The sequence below is a fragment of the Phoxinus phoxinus genome (genome assembly GCF_949152265.1).
Source record: "Phoxinus phoxinus genome assembly, chromosome: 9".
NCBI lineage: Eukaryota > Metazoa > Chordata > Actinopteri > Cypriniformes > Leuciscidae > Phoxinus > Phoxinus phoxinus.
The window spans coordinates 10,513,331-10,531,331 of record NC_136884.1 but is presented as its reverse complement, the minus strand read 5'-3'; the positions used below and the strand labels follow the sequence as shown (position 1 = coordinate 10,531,331).

Sequence of the window (18,001 nt, the reverse complement as noted above, 5' to 3'; positions counted from 1 at the left end):
ATCAAATACTGAGGATTTTGTTGCCATTCAGTATTCGTCAGAGCAAAGTTGTCCATATTGCAACAGCTTAGCATCAAACTGTCTTTGTTAAAAAGTGTTTTCTGATTTATTGCAGGATGGAAATATATGATTTGACTTAAGTAATGGTTTCATTTTTTAATGATTTACCCTTAACATAAACTAACCTTTGACTGTCAAGTGAGCTTCAGAGGCCTTTGGACTGTAATGTGCATGAGCATGGCCCAGTTGTATATCTATTGATTTAATATCTATTTTTTTCTTTACATATTTATATTAAATGAAGTATTTTTCCTAAAGCTTTATAGTAGAATTGTTACTTAAGCTCTGTGAGAAGCAGCTTGCTTGATTATGATTATGATTAATCTTATTATCATGCATCTATTATTATTGTCATATTATAATGTTATATATTATACTGCACACGTTCAGAGCATTCTAGCAGGTTGCAACTTAGTCACCATGAAATCAAAATTACCAATTAATATTTTTTACGGAACATTACATTTTATTATTAAAATATTTGTCTGTTCACATCAATATTTTTTATGAACTTCATGTGCCCTTGTAATCTTTAATCAACCCCCCCCCCCCCCCCCCATCTTGCAACGACATCTCTTCTCTGATGACGTGTTGTTGGCGTGAGACCTGTCACTCACATGAGATCATGGCAAATGACAACGATCCAATCAATTCCCAAAGGAAAAGTCAAGTCCCGCCCTACATTCTTTTTTTTCTTATTCAAGAAGCCGGATATGTCACAATAGGGAAGAAATGACTATTGAAACTTCCATTAAATTCCGACTTAGTTAAGAAAGGAGTTTTCCTAAAGGATGTTGGAACGATGCATTGCTCTGTAGTAGGGCTGTGTAACAGAGCGTAGTTGATCCATGATCCGTATACTGACCAGGCCAGAAATCGGATGTGTATCAGTATATTGGATCGGTGCATTAGCTCTGCAGCGATCTGTGTCACTAATGCAAATCAAACAACAAAACAAAGATGAATCTATATTTAATTTATACAGTGAACACGATAGTGCTATTTTACTATTAGCCTAATTATTTGTTTACCTGCTTCAGTCGGACCTTACGTTATTTGTAACTTTGCTATATTGTTCTTATTTATGCTTGTAATTACACCCTAATGCTCAGAATAATTAATTGGTTTGAGTAGGGCAAGCTTAAACAAATAAGTTTAAACAAATTAATCTTGATGAATAAGTATTAAGAACTTTATTTTTCTTTTCAGTTAATGAAACTGACACATTTTAAGTAACCTTAATAAAGTTTCATTATTTTGTGTTTATTAAACTTGTTTCTTTTGATTAAGAGAAAGTTAAATGTATCTGAAACTGGGCAGATAATTTTACCAGCATGCTTTGCATCAGATTGTATGAGGAGAAAAATAATGAATTGAGTGTTATTTTGTTTGTTTTGGCACAAGATTAATACGTGGAGAGAAATTTTAGTGTTCAATGTTCTGTTGTGTTGGGATTTATAGGGCTTTCTGTCGTTGCGGTTACCATTGTGCTGAAGATAGAGCCTGTGATTCGGTCTAGGGTGGGCTGTGAAACTTCAAGACTACATATGCTGTATGTTTAACCTGGTGTACATGCCTGTAGTTGTAGTCTCTTTGTTAATGATATTAGCACTGGTGTGCTTTTGGTTGTTTAATGTTTAATAATAATGTTTATAATATGATGCAATGAAATTGAATGAGTCAGCCTCATCAAAATTAAAATTATATACAATGAACATGCTTTAAATTTTTTACTAACTTAAAATGTTTAACTTTGTAGCTCTTCTAACTTATTAGGGTTTACATGTATGTACTCAATATTTCAAGTTAAGGGAAATTATCACACAAGTACTACAAACTCAAAATCGAATAGTTCTACTTCCTTAAACTTGGAAATGTCATAACTCAAGTCGAGGTTACTGATTACTTTATTTTCTTTTAGGGTTTAGTGTTGTGTATTTGTATTTTACTATTTACAGTTCACTTGTCTTTAATAATGTCTGAACTTTATTAGTTAGGCTAGTAGTCTTTGCTGTGGTATCGAAGTGTTCTTTAAATGGAAAGCAAATTTACATTTGCCTCCACCCAAATTAATTAATTTATTGTTGCTGATCCAAAATATTATCCTATCCGTGGCTCAAACTGTAATATGATCCAAACCATGAGTTTTGTGGTCTGTTGCTCTACTACTCTGTAGTATATCGTTTTGTTTAATTTCAACACTGTAAACCCAAATTATTTGATTATAGATATTGGTTGTACCTCTAACGAGATCAAACTAAATTGGCATGGCTTTGTACAACGCTTGTAGTAAAAGCTGTAACGTAATATTCTATTAATTAAGTAAATGTGAATGTGTCCCATAATGACTAGAATGGAAAAAGGGTAACTTAGCCCCTCTCTCTAGTATTGTTTATGTAAGAGTCCAGCCACTGCCTTGGTGTCACATTAATCTGAGGTGACATTCAACCCCTCATAAGCTATTATAAACAGCTAAAAATAGAGCGCTGTGCTATTAAGTACATTTGAATAATGTTGCTATTTAATTACTGTATAGCGTCATGCTTTATGCCTTAATCAGATGTTGATGACAGAGATAAAATGGCCATCTTAGGGGCAAATATGTGCTCTGTCCACAATGTCAATGAGGTCTGTAAATAACAATGTTGTATATTTTCTTCTACCTTAAATGACTGGGGTAAACTACCACCTTCAAGCAGATGAAGAATTGCTGTTCAGGCTTTTGATTTGCAACCAAATGTATTATTTGTTTTGATAAACTCAACTTGATGCTCAGTAAAAACAGTTAGTGAAATCCCATTTCCCCCCACAAAGGAATGTGGAAGCATAACTCTTTGACTGGTGCTTACAGGTGCTGTCTTTAAAAAGTGTGCATCTAAATATAAACAGATTGTGTTTGGACAGAAACAGAACCTTTAGTCATATCGGTCATGCCCGCATCCATTCACCAAGTGACATTCAATGAGTTAAGCTGCAAAAATAAATTCTGAAGCCTCATCATGCGCATCACTTCTAATGGTTGGAGTCATCTCTGATTTACTGTGCAGTGTCAGACATGGAGGCAGGGGTCGGAGCAAATGGACGGCTTGTGTGCTGCGAATGGCACCCATAACAATCAACTTAAAGGTTTCTGTTCTTTAAAATCACTTCTTTTGATATGCTGTCTTAGGCCCTGGTGAGAACATGAAAGCACTGAGCTTTTAAGTATGTAGCTGTTTGCATTTTTAATATTTTTCCCACTGTGCTCATCTAACAAAGCAGAAATAATAATTAGGGCCCTTTTGAAATCCGTTTTATTTCTTTACCAAATTCTGTTTTCAGTTTGAATTGTTTTTAATTTTTAATAATCAAAATTCATTAAACTTGATTAATTACATAATTTATATTAAAAAACAACAATAGTGCCATATGGATTGTTTTATTTTGAGCTTTATAATTTAATAAAAATGTTGAGACTTTTTAAAATGGCAATCTATAGTCCTACTTTTGATTTATTCATCCAAATTGTGGCAATTTCCGTGACATTTCGCACTGTACAGTACATTCCATTTTAATGACTGGATTCCATGTTTTCTGCATCACAGAAATCATTGCGCCCTAGAAATATGAAGCAATTTATTTTTCAGCATGGATACCTTTTTTTTTTTTTTTTTTTTTTTGGAGGTGTCATTCAGGTTCTTCTTGAGGAGTTGTGCTTTGTGTGGTTGAGTGGGTGGCAGGCTACTGTGAGTTGGCAGGATCAGTGTCTAAGGGTATAGTAGAAGTGCCCAGTCGGTGGTGTGAAGTGGCCTTAAGTGCTCTGAACCATGTAGCATGAGTAAGGCGGGGGGGTGTCTCTGCCATTGTACCCTCCACATAGAAATGGCCTGACCCATTTCAGCAACAGCCAGCAAGGGGGATGGGCTGTCTGAGGCTGCTAAAAATACCCCATTACCGACAGCTCTACTGCAGAGGGATCCCTGGAATCGTTGTCCTTGACTAGCGTGAAGTTGGCTTGCAACAGTGTAGGGTCTCCAATTGCCAACCAAGAACGAGAGGGTTTTCCTTAAGTTTTCTTAGGTTTGCAACTTTACATTTTGTCATTAGGGAGCTCTTAGATCTCATGCAAACCTGCCTATTTATTCACAGGTGCATAGATAAGTGTAGTTTTTAGGGTGGATAGAATGGTAGCTAAATGCATGAAATTACACAACGCCAGGCATAAATGCCTGTTTCTTTGTGAGGACCATCATATAAGTATATGATATGATGCTTAAATGATTAGTCTTAAGGCAGTCCACAGGTGCAGGTCCAAAACTGTCCTCCAGCTTTGTATGGCAAGGGTTAACATTACTGTTGCTCAACCATACTGTGCTAGTTGTTGGTTTGAAGATCCAATCACAATGATTTTCCACTGTTGTGACATGTGACCTGCTCTGCAACCTGAAACTGTCACGGCTAAGCAAAGGTTTGGCACTTCCCTCATCGTGGCCGCGCAGTCACTCATAGATGATAACTGGAAGAAAAAAAAGAGGTTGGCTGTTTAGGACAGAGGTTATCTGCTTGAAACCTGCACGCATTGTTATTTACAGTGCCTTTTCTTTCTGAATTGTCAGAATGAACTGTGCACCACGAATGCTTGAGATGACAGTCATTTCAGGAAGGTTTCTTTCAGTTTCCGTTTTACAGACACATTCTAGGACCAGTTGCTACTTTAAGGGAGGAACACAGTTAGCTGTTGCAGTGCAAAGCTCTTGGGTGTTTCCCTTTTCACTTCCAGTTTTAATAACAGATAAAACTGAGCTTGTTGACTGGCGTACTTCAGACTTTATTTGCTAATGCTTTTTGTTTTACTGTGTTTATTTTTAGTTGTGCTGGAAGGAACACTTTTTGTCGCAGCTTCATAAAAAGGTCAAGTAGTTTTAGCCACAGATTGTTCTCTTAATTTGTGTCTGCAGTGTTCATGACATTGGCTGTGAGAGAAGTTGATAGCCCAGCTGGTAGCCTGTTACAGAGATGCATGCTGTTCCACGCTCTGCATGTACTACTGCAAGTAAATCAGTCCTGGAGGGCTACTACACTTTTTACCTCTGCGTACAGAACAAAAGGACTCTCAACAACACCATCTTCTCATCCTCAATCTGGTCGTTCAGATAATCTCCTTTATTATAATTCTAATAATGTAATTTAATGAAATCTTCTTGATAAAGGCAAGGATAGGAGAGGCTGGTAGGGTATGAATGGCCACATGACAAGGGAGAGACGGGCTGTATGGTGCTCGGACAGACAATGTCTTGATTGTCTGCGTTTTACTTAGCCCTATTATCTACTAAAATAGTCCCAAAGAAACTGTTCATTGAAAGTCCAGTGGGTTTCCCAACGGCAGCGGAACGGCACCTTTCAACTGTAAAGTCTGATTGTTTGGTTTGAGGGCATGTTATTATAGATATGGACTGTTCTCTTTTGTTTGTGTACATGAAGATATTTGTCCAAGCAGTCTCATTGGGCTTATTTACACTGTCACTTCAAGTGCAGTTCTTGCATTTACATTTTGTGCATTTGGCAGATGCTTTTATTGCATTCAATGTATACATTTAATCAGTTTGTGCATTCCCTGGGAATTGAACCCATGACCTTGGCCATTGCTCTCAAACACAGCATTTAGTCAGCATTGACTGACTATATAGAAGTCATTCTGGCAGTGAAATCTGTACATAAACACGTATTAGACGTATTGTGCTCTATTCCATGAGTTTCCAAATTCAAAGCATTTTCATGTTGCTCGAAAAAGCCATGGATAATATTTGGGGGGGGGGGGGGGGGGGGGGGGGGAGAAAAGGCTTTTTTTGTCTCGCGTAGTTAAGATGGCAGGTCAGTTCCCACGCTACCCACATAGTTGTGCCTGTAAAAGTGGGTAGCATGTCACCTTGAAACTCAGCCAATGACTTCGTTCTTACTAAGTTCAGGCCCAATGGGGAGTTTTCTAATCTTATGGGGGGTTTTTTGTGTGACTTTTAAAAAAACCAACAGACAAATCTATTATCTAGTTGGGGATTTGCACATTTAGTGAATGTTTACACATTTATACTCAAACCTTCTTTTCTTTTTTTTTGCAGGTCCTTGGGCTGATTGTTTAAGGTTTCATTCACAATGAAAGCAACGCCACAGGCTGAGGAGAATGGCTTGTGAATTATCCCAGTCCTGCCACCTGCAGTCGGGCATCCTCCTCCTCCTCCTCTGAAGGACGTCAGCTGTTTATGGGAACTACTGGCATTGGTCTCCTGAGGATATAGCTCTCCTTTTGGGACGCCATTTTTCCACCCTTGCTGAGTCGCGGTGTAGCCGGGAGACATGGCTAACAACTCATACAGCGGGGTGAAGAACTCTGTGGCAGAGCCCAATCACGATGGAGAGTTTGGGGTCTCGCTTAATGATCTGCGCTCTCTCATGGAACTCCGAGGGGCTGAAGGATTATACAAAATCCAGGAATCTTTTGCGGACGTTAATGGACTTTGCAGCAGACTGAAAACATCGCCTGTAGATGGTACATAATCATTATTTTGCACTTTCTTTGCTTTCCAAATAAACAGGTCCGGGAGGTATAGTGGAAGGAACACCCACTCTTTGGATGGTTTTAAACGGCACTGTTGCATCTCACTCTAAACATACAGATGTTAGCAGTTGTGAGCAGGTCCGATACACTTGAATGGCATCTTGCTGCATTTTCGTGCATCTGCAGTCTATTGGGAGGTTTGCTGCTGTTGTCCCATTGCTGCTCGCTACATGAGCCTGGGCAGTATGCTAATATCTACACAATGTCTGATTGAGATGAAGATCTTTCTTCCCTACTAAACAGTTAGACTAGACAGAGAATATCCTGTATGTCGGTGTGTTTGACATTTCAAATAAAAGACCTTAATGTCAAACACAAATGCATTTACCATCCCATTCGATATAGCTTGTGAGAATGTGGCTGCAACAGAAATTTAACAGCTTTTGTAATGACTAGTTTTAGACCCTTCCTGCTCTGTCTATCTATCTTTTGCTCATACTTTATTTGTCCATTTCTTTATCTCTAGGGTAATTTGTCTCTACAACTATTGTAATCTCTTTTTTTATAGGAATGCTAAATCACAAACGCGCTCTTAGGAGTATTTTAATTTTAACAGCGAAACACCTACTGTTAGGATGCACTCAATTAACTTTTGAGGTTGAAACATTTACCAATAAGATTATTTTCGCAATTGAACAGCATGTAAGTAATAAAAAGCAGAAGCAATCTGTCGAAGCATCTGACACCCCACATGCAGCCATATGCTCATGACTTTCTTTGAAGCTTTTAATACATAATTCTCCCATACTTTGGGCAACTTTGGTCGCAAACTTGTTCCTCCCAGCAAAAAGTGCAAAGTAACATCGTTGACAGAAGTTTCTGTGCCACATCACAGACATCCGACTTAATCGACAATGAAATTCATTACTGATTATTTTTATTATCGATTTGAATTAGAATTTATTTTGTGGCTGTTGCAGCCCTATTTGTCTCGCTGTCTCCGCTTACAGTTGCACATTTTCTTTTACTGACTTTCATTGGAAGAGATGTGTGAGCAGGTATATAGTCTTTAGGGTAACATATAGAAAAGTGCAGAGTCAGTGTGCAGACCACAGCTGTAGCTCCATTGGTTTATTACCTCTCTGTAGACATTAGGTTTAATCGCTGACCTGACCTTGATTGAACTCTTGGGGGAAGGGATTTTCAGTTTGATCCCAGATTAAAACGGCACCATGTCCATAGCAGTTTTCGGCAGGCTCTTTGAGACACAGTTTTCTCGTGCGTGAACACGCTGGGGTCGCAGATCAATACCAATGTCAATTGGGGGCTTTTGGGCAGTGTTTCCTTGAATACTTCACTTATCTATTTAGCATGCAGGCTTGATCAGCAGTGATGCGTTTTTGTTATTTAAAGTCAAAATATAGCACATGTTCCTGATGGAGAGCTACAAAGGGACAATATTAGTGCCTTGACCCTTAATTAGTTGTGCTCCTCCATTTGAAGAATTCAAAAAATAGGGTATTATGGGTTACATTTAAAAAATAGGGTATTATTGGTGCTTGCTCAGATGTTCTGGTTGTTGACTATCCCAAGTTCCCCATGGCTCAGGTCCATATTTGGCCTATTTTATAGTCCAATCCAGTCAACAAAATATTTCAGTATGAGCAACAATAATAATGGTTATGCTTGCATTAGTATTAATGTTGCTGCTAGGTCTTAATACCTAATATGCATTCCACGTATCTGACACTTGGTATTATGAATAATATGTTTGGCAGAGCAGCAAACTAGGGATGCACCGATATGAAAATTTTGGCCGATAATTCCTTTTTATTTGAAAGCTGACAACTGATAGATTGGCAGATAAATCTAAATCCAAGTTTTTATATAATTTTTGAGAGCCTGATTACAAAAACAAAAGTCTCACTATTAAAATCCATGCCCCAAGCACACAATAATAATGTTCTCCTTATAATTTTATGTAGCTTATTTGACAGACTTGCGCTGAAGGAAATAATCCATTAATTATCGGCTTTAATATATCAGACAAAAAATTTTATCGGGCCGATAACGATAACATAAAACATTTGTATATATCGTCCGATTCCGATATGGTGGCTAATATCATGCATCCCTACAGCAAACTCTCATCTTTCAGTCTTAATAATTCTACCTTCTGATATGCATGGCATGCTTGGACGCTTGTATGTAGTGTCACCTGCTGCATCTACCCTCACAAGGTCTGACTTTTATTAGCAGGCGATGAAATACTGAGTGATTGAAACAAAGGCTTACTGTGCTGTCCGCAGTCCAGAGCTATACCTTTGTCATGGTGTCAGTGGAAACTATAGCGTCAGTGGAAATGTATATTTCGACTTCATGGCTCAAATAATGGGGTCACACTGATAACATCGATATGACTCCTAAAAATGCGTATTTTGTTTCTTGAATAGACTGTCTGAAATTTGGCCCATGCTGTGCCCGAGCTTTGTATACCGTGTGAATTATGTATTAGTCATAGAAGAATTTCCCCCTCGGTATTCTATTCAGTGCCCAGACTTCTAGAGGGCCCTGTCGCTTACCCAGTCTCTCTACACGGCACAAGGCTAACTGAGATTGGAGCCCCACAGTGATCCGCCGGTTTAGCTCTGCCCGGTTCCCTCCGCTTCACAATAGCACGCTGGCAGGCAGCCCTGCTGTTATGACACGTTTTACAGCTTAATCAGATCACTCAGTTTTGCCATAGGAAATTAAGCAGTCATTCAAGATTACAAGAGCTTTGACAATTGAAAAGGGATTTCTAATTAGTAAGTAGGCCATTTCTCAATTTCGTAGCAAAGCCACCACTAATCTTTCTACTTTTTTTATTTAACTAGTTACTTTTTAAAGCTCTTTTGGCATCACTTTAAATTGTGATGTTCTTTTCATCATATTTATGTGAATATGTATTTATGCTAGCCCATTTGACTACTATTGAAAGGTTCCTTAAATCTAATGTATCACACAATTCAAATTTGTAGACGCGAGGGACTTCTACTGCAATTTAAAGGTGAGGGCCGGGGATTTGTCTAAACGGATTTTTATTTGAAAGGGCTACCAGTATACATGACCCCGTTTCATGGGCCCTCAGGACAATCTTTCTGGGGAAGTAAGAGTTAAAAATGAGTGTTAAATTCGGTATTCCCTAGGGATGCACCGATCTGAACATGTTGGCCGATACCGATAATTCTTTAAATTTGAAAGCCGATAACCGATATTTTGCCGACAAATCTAAATCCATATTTTTATATAATTTTTGAGACCCTGATTACAAAAACTAATCCATGCCCCAAGCGCACAATTATAATATTCTCATTATAAATTTATGTAGCCTATATGACTGACTTGTGCTGCACATGTTGCACTTAACTGCATTTTCTTTTTTTGAAGTGATTCCAATCATATTTCAAGCAATTCAAAACCACCATAGTGAGCATCTGAAGCATCTCAGCTGAAGGAAATAATCCATTAATTATCAGCTTTAATATATCGGCCAAATCTGAATAATAAGCCGATAACATTAAAAAGGAACGATGTATCGGCCGATATCGATATGGTGGCCGATATATCGTGCATCCCTAGTATTCACAATTCTTTTTAAAAGACTTAACACACATATTTCTGAAGGATATCTCCGAAAAGACTTCCCTGCTTAAATCAAGTGGGAGGTGATGTTTGTAAGGTTTACAACCAGCCGCAAGCTTCATCCAGTACTCGATACTAGTATGTGTGACCTGGGCTCTGGCACTCTCTAAAGTGTGTTAAAGGTGAAGTGTTGGTTTTCTAGCACTTTCTTCTTTCTCACCTTACAAGCAACACACTCGTAGGTTGATTTTCCACGAAAGGTGTATACTTCAAAACATTGCTCTGTTTGTTTGAGCATCCTGACCAGACCGACACAGCAAAATTGGCTCAAACAATTGCGGAAGTTGGAGACGGAATTGTCTAGATTCACAGAAAAGAGACAAGAGACACAGTAGCTGCACCTGTCAGAAATATCCTTCTGTCTTAAGCACTTAATATAGATGTTTAAGAATGAGCTTTTCGGGAAAAAAAACATTTAACAAGCTAGACAAGACAATAGAAAACATTAAATGATGAATAACTATGCTAATCATCAAGCCATTCAGACATCAACAAAGCAAATTATAAGCAATGGTTTTGAATACCTCACAAAAAAACAATCTACTGAGCTCCATGCTGGTTAGATTTTAGTTTTTCTCGCTAAAAGCTCATTCTTAAACCTCTATAGTAAGTGCCTAAATAGAAGGATTTTCACATTAGAGATGAGTAAAAACATTTTCTAGTCTACAGAGGCCCCTGTTTTTGTGGCTTTCAAGGTCTCATGTGAAAAGAGAAACTGACGTCAAATGATTTGGTCTCCTTTGGGGAAATTGCAAAAACCTTGGAGTCTTCGCAGCACACGCTAGTTTTAGGCATACAACACCTAAAACGTATTAGCACTTCCAGCAATCATAGCGCTAATTCTGCACTCAGTAGCATGCAAATGAATAATTAGCTGTCTAAATGGCCATGTTTTGATGGTCTTATTTTTTTTTTTGCCTCTTTCTTGTTTAATCTTCGCTTCAGTGATGCTTTAAACTAGCTGTCTGCTTGATCTTGAGTGAGAGTGGAATTGAGATGTGTACTGCAGCATAAATGCATTTTTGACAGAGGCGTAAGACCTGACTCATCTGCTCCTTAGCCCACACTCTGCAAGCAGGGAGAGAGAGAATGTAATCCTCAGCCTCAATTTCCACACTACACAAACCTGGATTTAATGCACTGCCGTTGAAGCAAGCCGAAGTTTTCAGCAGTTAGCTGCTGTGCTTTCATCAAGAAGTATTGGCTACCAGTACAAACAAACATTTTTTAGTTTGCTTCATTTTTGGTTTCGCTTCCTTATTTCAGAATCTATGTACCAGTATGTACATGTCAATGCTGAAGTGATAAGTCATCTTGTTGCATGCAGTGTTGGTCAAGTTACTTGGAAATAGTAATTAGTTACTGATTACTGATTACTTCTCCAAGAAAGTAATCCAGTTACTTTACTGATTACTTATTTTCAAAAGTAATTAGTTACTTTACTAGTTACTTTACTAGTTACTTTACTAGTTACTTTACTAGTTACTTTACTTCAAAAACATGATGCACGACCTGAATACGCTATAAAAGCAGACCTTTCAGCCTAATTCTATTCTTTCTGCATATTCCATCATCTAAAATTGAATCAAATTAAACATTCTCTTTTTTAAAACTTGTTTAATTAGTTTCAATATTTTAACTTTATGCACATTGCATCAACCAATAATGTAATTAAATGCAACAGTCTCAGACTTAAAGAAAAATGTTGAACATTTAACCAATTTCTGCAGTCCACCATATTTTAACGAAATACACAAAGTCCTTCTTCTGTTAACTTATATTTCTGCATATTCCAGCATATAAAATGCAAATATTTTTTTGTAAAATCCTCTATTCGAATAGATTCAAATAAAATACAGCAATAAAATAATTAAAATGAAAGTCTCTCAGACGTAGAAAGCCTTTCTTTAAAGTGAATTTCGTTTTGTATAAATTGTATCTTAATTTTAATAAATATTGCATCAACCAATTGCATGTATTTAATAAATAAAAAGCAAATATAGCAGACAATAATAACCGTGCATTGAGGCGGTAGCGCGCCGCGTTCACTTGCATTGCATTGTTAAAAGCCTTTCTTTAAAGTGAATTTCGTTTTGTATAAATTCAATTCTTTTTGTATCTTATTTTAATAAATGTTTCATCAACCATTTGCATGTATTTAACAAATACAAGGCAAATATAGCAGACAATAACCGTGACATGGAGGAGCCGGCGCGCCGCTTTCACTTTCATTGTTAACTAGAGCGCGCACCTCATAAATGAATGAAACTCAGCGTAGGCCGATGTCTCATACATTAGCATTAAATATCTTTGCTGCATCCTTTCTAGAACAGACTAGGGCTTTCTTGCGGCTCGCATCAGCATTTACGGATGATGAGTTTTGTGATGCGGTTGCGGATGAAATAATACCCCATTCGCGCAACTCTATCGATAACAACCCAGACAGCAACATGGTTTCGCTCAGATCCGGCCCACATCTGGTACGCATGGAATCCACATGTACCAGATGTGGCCAGGATCTGGGCTGACACTATGTTGCTGTCTGGGAACATTGAACACTATAGGCTACACAAATAGTATTTTTTTATTTTATTTAGGCGATTAATTTTCCATAGTGACATAGGAGGTGCCGGATCCTATAAAAAAGGTTCCGTAACGTCGGGCGTGTTCCGGCTCAAATTAAGCCACGACTCACGAGACAGTCTAACGAAACAAAATCACAGTAACGCAGTAACGCAGCCTCCTTACGGGGAAGTAACAGTAATCTAATTACTTTTTTTGCAATTGTAATCCCTTACTTTACTCGTTACTTGAAAAAAGTAATGGGATTACAGTAACGCGTTACTTCTAACGCGTTACTGCCCATCACTGGTTGCATGACATTGTTCAGATTGTTCTGTGGAATAGTTTCCACTACAATAGAAACCACTAGATTTTTAAGCAGCAGTGTAGAATCTAGCTGTATGTTTTTTTTGTAGTGAATAAAAAATAAATTGGTGTAGGATTTAGTTTGAAATTATTTTAATTACAAAGAAATGGCAAGTAACACATTGAATTAAACATGAAATAGAAAGACTTAAATAGTATTTTCTTGTAAAACAGTCCAATAATCTTTATTTAAAAAATTTTTTGGCGCTAGCAATGAGAAATTAATTATATTTATGTATTTAATTAATATCGGCTTGCATTGCATTCAAGGTATACATTTGAACATTTATGCCTTCTCTGGGAATCAAGCCAATGACCTCTACTGTTTGAGCTCCAGGACTTCCCATGTATACCTCAAATGCTGTGTAAGTTGCTTTGAATAAAATCATCGGTCAAATGAATGCATATGTCGCAGACATTGAAGTTGTCCAGACCAAAAAAGCTGTTTGGTTGTGTACGGTCAAAAGTTGAGTGTTATCCAGTAGCAGAAATGTGCTTTTGAGACACTGAGTGTTAATATGCATTGAAACCTTCAGCTCAATGGGTGACAGCAAGAGCCAAGCGGCTCTATGGCTTTGCTGAGTAATGTGGAGGATGTTGTCATGACAATAGGCTCTGCTGACCAGGCTTCTCTCTGGTCTGGCAGGCAAACCATACACATTCATTCTGACGCCCAGACACTAGATGCATAAACGCACAATCCATTCGTCCGCATGGCTCATTCACATGTAGACATCCTTTCTTTGTTTCTTAACGTGGTGAGTGTGAGTGAACTGAACGCACACACTATGACTTCTTTGAATACCTGCTTTGAATGTAGAGAGTTATTCAAATAGGCAAACCAGAGGACTGCTGTTACACCAGTACATTTGAATGATTCCTGAGAATGACCGTGTACAATGAACCCAACATTTGTTTTTGGCCTGTCAGTTTTTGGCATTGGTCCTGGATTAACTAAGTTTTCACACCCAGGAAATTCTCAGGATCTTGTGTCAAAATCCCACTTGCTCTACTGCTGTACGGACAGTATTAATGGATTAGCTGTGCTAATAGCTCATAATCGATGAAATACAAAAGAGTGTAAGCCTTTTTGCAAATGTTTTTAGCCTGGGCATGGAAAACATGGCTAAAACCGTTGCCTGTTCTGTCGGACATCTGTAGAAACAATGTTCAAGATTGTAGACCGTCAAAAGATATTATATAAAATATAGATGTTCTACTGCCATTTCAAAATATTTGGGTCAGCAAGATTTGAAGTAAATTAATATTTTTATTCAGAAAGTATCTAATTAAATTTTTTTATTAGAATGTTGCAAAAGATTTCTATTTCAAATAAATGCTGTTCTTTTAAACTAGCTTCTATTCATCAATTAATCCTGAAAAAAATTGTAACAAATTTGTTTCCAAAAAAATATTAAGCAGCAACTCTTTTGAACATTGATAATAAGGAATGTTTCTTGAGAAAAGTGTCCACATCAGCATATTAGAATGATTTCTATAGGATCATGCGACACTGAAAACTGTAATAAATAGTAACTGTTTAGGAACTGTTTGATATACTGATATAATATAAACTGCTATAAATTTTTATTTCATCTATTTCAAGTAAAAGTAATATTTATATATATTTATATTTGTTCTCTGTGATCTTTTGGTCTTATTCTGAAAGACTTTATCTCTAAGCTACTGTCGCTGACCCACAGGTCTTTTCTTCCTCACTAATCCTGCCTCTCATAGAAACTCATTAAGTATCGTATGCTGCTATATAAGAAGGGCTGTGTTCTGCGTTTACTTGAGTTATTAATTTTGTGTTTCTTTCTCACTCTTTTTCTTCCAGGATTAAGTGGGCAGCCCTTAGATATTGACAAAAGAAAAGAAGCATTTGGACAGAACTTTATACCTCCGAAAAAGCCAAAAACCTTTCTTCAGTTAGTATGGGAAGCATTACAAGATGTAACATTGATTATTTTGGAAGTGGCAGCAATAGTTTCTTTAGGCCTTTCTTTTTATAAACCTCCGGATTCAGAAAGTAAAAGTAAGTAACCCATTTCTTTCTTTCTGCTTTATTTATAGCTTATCTCCATTTCAGGCTGTTCTGAGCTGAGTTTTATTGTGTGTGTGTGTGTGCAGATTGCGGGAATGCAGCAGGTGGAGCAGAGGATGAAGGAGAATCTGAGGCTGGATGGATAGAAGGAGCAGCGATCCTCCTGTCTGTTGTTTGCGTGGTGCTCGTAACAGCTTTTAATGACTGGAGCAAGGAGAAACAGTTTCGTGGCTTACAGAGCCGCATAGAACAAGAGCAAAAGTTTACGGTGGTTCGGGGAGGGCAAGTCATTCCTATCCCTGTGGCCGAGATTGTCGTCGGGGACGTTGCACAAATTAAATATGGTAAGCTGACATTACTTTGCAGAGATTTCTCATTTCCTTTCTAGAGGGATGTCAAAAGTGCCAGTCTAACATTTCACATTAGTGATTATTACCTTTTCCTGTATGGTCACCTTGAAATAAGTTCAAAAACTGCTGACAGAAATGAGCATTATTGTGACGGGATACCTTCTTTGTCAGGTGACCTCCTGCCTGCTGATGGCGTTCTCATCCAGGGCAACGACCTCAAAATAGATGAGAGCTCTTTAACCGGAGAGTCTGACCATGTGAAGAAATCGATGGAGAAAGATCCTATGCTGCTGTCAGGTGGGACATAAAGATGCAATCCACAGCGACAGCAACCGATCATTAGAGTTGTTAAAAGTTTTTAAACAAAACTTTTGTGCATTTCCTGTTGAGTCCTGTCTCGCCTCTACCCAAAAGTTCAGTCAAACCAAATAAATGTTCAGATGTTGGCTACGTAGGACCTGCTCCCTCTCAGCAAGGCTATTGCACATCTTCAGCTAATCCCATTTTATGAAAGCAAGTTGATCCTCTGATAGAATGACATTGCTGTGTGCCTTCCCAGAGGAGATGAAGGGGGATTTGCGAGCCTGAGTGGGCACTCCTCCAGCGGAGCTTGCGTTAGCATGCTGAATCTAGCCTAGCATAAACCTCTCCCTGACATTTTTTTTTTTTCATAGTCCCCTCCTCAAGTCTCAATAATAGTAGAGGAAGTCTGAGATGGGAGGCAGAAAAATGGCCAGTCATTTCCATTTTTTTTAAAAGCCCAATAAGTAAATGAATAGTGCGCATAGAGCATAAGAATAAAAAATCAGATGACCTGCCTGTAGAGTGCTAAAAACTGTTGCCTTCTCAAACACAGTTTGGTTCCAAATGAGAATGAGCCCAAAATGTTCAGGACGTACACCCACATTTTGAATACTAAATACTCTACTAAATTGGATACTCTATATAACTAGTTTTCTGTCATAAAGCTGAGCTGTGTGACATGTTGATGGTTTGTCACTTTTTTAGTCTTCCACATACCATTACCAGAACACAGAAATGAACGCCATATGGACTTTTATTCACCTCATCTTCCTCTGTGCAGGTACTCATGTCATGGAGGGTTCTGGAAAAATGGTCGTCACTGCTGTCGGAGTCAATTCCCAAACTGGAATCATCTTCACGTTATTGGGGGCGGGAGAAGATGAGGAGGATGATGAGGAGGAGAAGGAGAAGAAGAAAAAAGAAAAAGAGAAAAAGAAAGAGAAGAAAAGTAAGTCGTCTGTATTATTTGGTGCCTTTTTAGTCTGCGTCAGAAACTAAAATAGACCAACCCGTGGTGGCCTTTTCATTCTGTAGCTACCGTGGCTGCAGAGAAATGAATTGAATAGGCATGTGTTCCTGTATTCATGAAGGTGTGCTTTTGTCTATCTCGGAAAAGAGTTTTTTTTTATTTATCAGTATTTTTTCCGTCTGGTATAAAATGTCTGAAGCAGTGACTCCTGGAAAAATGTAACGAGTTCTCTTGCACTCCATTAACTAACTGCCATTTAATGCATTTCTGGCAGCCCGTGTTGGGGCTCCAAATGAGTGCCTGCAGATACATGAATATTTCAGTACTTTCAGAGGTTGCGCCCCAAGTTGCTGTTCAGTGACTGCGCACCTCTTTATAATTTTGTGCGTTTGGGGTCTAGCCACTGCAGTGGATTTGCAAGCCTCATGAGGTCGTGGCACACATCTGTTCTTAAATATTCGAGAGCCTTTTCTCATTCTGTTAAATCAAAAGAGAAGATTTGCATAATTGGAAATGTGTTCAAATGTGCGCTGCAGAACAGTCGCTTACATAATAGTGAATAATGAATAAATTAGTGAGTGTTTGTTATGTGGCTTCTTTTTCTCTGTCAATACAGATAAAAAGCAGGATGGCTCTGTGGAGAACAGAAAGAAAGGTGAGTTACCCTATTGACTTAATGACATAATGAACACCATATTGGCTTAGCAGGACACCCTCTTACAAACTGCTGCCTGCATTAAAACCATCGTCTTAACCCATTAGTGCTATTGGATCTTCATTAAAGCTTATCCACATTAGTGAGGTGCATTGAAGTGTGTTTGTAGTGTTGAGAGGTTAGGTTGGTTTTAAGAGTGTTTTGGAGCTCGACAGTTCAAATGTTTGGGTCTGTAAGATTTTGAAATAAATAACTACTTTTATTCAGTAAGAACACATTAATTCGATCGAAAGTGACAGTACAAATATTTTCTACTTTCTATTCAAAGAATCCTACAAAAAATGTTTAGCCTGGGAAAACCCTGTCGAACTTCCTGCAAATTTAGATTTGCTCTGCAAGTCAGTCTGGCCAAGAGCCCATTCAAGCCCATTTCCAATCTTTCCAAATCGAGGCACCAATCACAAACGTTGAGGTG

The 18,001-nt window shown here is 38.0% G+C and overlaps 1 protein-coding gene across 5 annotated transcripts in view; it reads left to right on the top strand.

Moving 5' to 3' along the window:
* atp2b1a (ATPase plasma membrane Ca2+ transporting 1a) overlaps positions 1-18,001 on the top strand; it is a 34,972-nt gene that overhangs the window by 2,321 nt on the left and 14,650 nt on the right. For all 5 annotated transcript variants that reach the window (XR_013799172.1, XM_079624460.1, XM_079624459.1 and 2 more), the window contains exons 2-7: positions 6,156-6,583; positions 15,042-15,239; positions 15,335-15,592; positions 15,770-15,895; positions 16,683-16,850; positions 17,488-17,526. Coding sequence is in view for 4 of the 5 variants with exons in the window: in XM_079624460.1 (XP_079480586.1) it covers positions 6,391-6,583; positions 15,042-15,239; positions 15,335-15,592; positions 15,770-15,895; positions 16,683-16,850; positions 17,488-17,526 (982 nt within the window). In the remaining variant the exon portion in view is untranslated. The remainder of the gene's footprint in view (positions 1-6,155; positions 6,584-15,041; positions 15,240-15,334; positions 15,593-15,769; positions 15,896-16,682; positions 16,851-17,487; positions 17,527-18,001) is intronic.